We start from the raw sequence: 1,574 nt of genomic DNA, 5'->3' as shown, positions 1-1,574 counted from the left end.
TGTTGTTGATGTAGAAGCAGACTCCGCCGCCTTTTGTTTTTCCAGAGAGCTCCGCGCTGCGATCCGCATGGAGGAGTTGAAATCCCTCCATGTGTAGCGCGCTGTCCATGTCTCCGTGAAGCACAAAACACAAGAGGAGGAAAGGTCTTTGTTCCTTCTCATGAGCAGCGCCAGCTCATCCATCTTGTTGCTGAGAGCTCGGACATTAGAAAGAAATACGCCAGGTAAAGGCGTGCGTGTCCCCCGTCTGCGAAGGCGCACAAGAGCTCCGGCACGTTTGCCTCTCTTACGGCGTCTTCCTCTCTTGGCCAGAAATAGGACCGAGTCCTCGGCAGAAACTAAAAAAGCTGGTAATGAATCCTTAGGAGTGGTAGCTCTAATGTTTAGAAGCTCTTCACGGGAGTAAGAGCACGCAGACGCACAATTAACTAACAAAAACAGACAAAATCTTGGATAAGATTTTACAATACTTTACAATACAATACAAGTGTACAATACTATAATTAAATCACATTGTCATTTTTACACCAAACAGACACCCACACAAAAACAAAAACGGGTAATGCACTTTTAACTAGTTTACCAACCAACATAAAACCTCACAAGACAAAGAAGAAGAAGACATTTTCTCTGGCATCTGCTGCCTGTTGCTGCCTTATACTCTGAAACACCAACATAAATCATTAACTGATCTGTTCTGATTCAGATGTAACCACTGATTGCCTGTATTCAGAGGGAAGCATGAAGGAAGTGATGGATGGATGGAAGATCTGAGGGTCTGGAGCTGAGCTTGGAGATGATGCATGAATAGCAGAGAGGAATCAGACACATTAGGATTTTACTACAGAGTCACTCAGGTTGGAGGTTCTTCACCAATAGATTTATTCTTCATGGAGCTTCATCAGATCAACCATCAGCCTGATTAACAGGACAGATGATCAGAGGAGCAGAGTTTTTACCTCCATCATTAAGACAGGGACAGAAGAATGGGTAGAGTTTCTGAGTAAAGCAGCAGCCAGTAAAGGAGTAGATCAGAGCTGCAGCATCTACATCATAGAAGGAGACCAGACCCTCCTCATAATCCACAAACACCCCCACCTTCTCAGGAGCAGGATGGAGATGGAGACGGACTAAAAAATCTGCACAAGCTGAGTACTCATTGCTATTCCTCAACACAATAGTCCAGTAACCATTCTGAGGTCTCACTGTAATCTCTCCCTTCCTGTTGATGGACTCTCTGGCCACTCCCAAAGTCCACTTAGTCTTTCCTTTAACCTGAACCTCAAAGTAAAATCTGCCTGAAGAGAAACTCTGACGTCCTAAAACATTAGCATATTTAGAAAATCTCTCTGGATTGTCTGGTAGATTCTTCTTAACATCTCCATGTTTCACCTGTTTTCCATCATCAGACAGGATGAGGTCAGGATGAGCTGTATCAGGATCCAGAGTCACATCCACTGCAGACTGCTGGACCCTCTTCATCTCAGCCTTCATCATCTTCTTCATCTCCTCCCTGATCTTCTCCTCCAGCTGAGCCACAGCTCTCACCACAGTCCCCTCATATGATGGTGGAC

General features: G+C 44.9%; 1 protein-coding gene across 1 annotated transcript in view; it reads right to left on the bottom strand.

Moving 5' to 3' along the window:
- Window positions 1-603: 603 nt before the first annotated feature.
- The window catches only part of LOC107080885 (E3 ubiquitin-protein ligase TRIM21-like), a 4,737-nt gene continuing 3,766 nt past the window's right edge, over window positions 604-1,574 (bottom strand). The window contains exon 3 of the mRNA XM_015369093.1: window positions 604-1,568. Coding sequence (XP_015224579.1) covers window positions 907-1,568 — 662 coding nt within the window. The 3' untranslated portion in view covers window positions 604-906. The remainder of the gene's footprint in view (window positions 1,569-1,574) is intronic.

This window comes from Cyprinodon variegatus, unplaced genomic scaffold (genome assembly GCF_000732505.1).
Source record: "Cyprinodon variegatus isolate N-32 unplaced genomic scaffold, C_variegatus-1.0 Scaffold2453, whole genome shotgun sequence".
Taxonomy (NCBI): Eukaryota; Metazoa; Chordata; class Actinopteri; order Cyprinodontiformes; family Cyprinodontidae; genus Cyprinodon; species Cyprinodon variegatus.
This window is presented reverse-complemented; position numbering and strand designations above follow the sequence as displayed.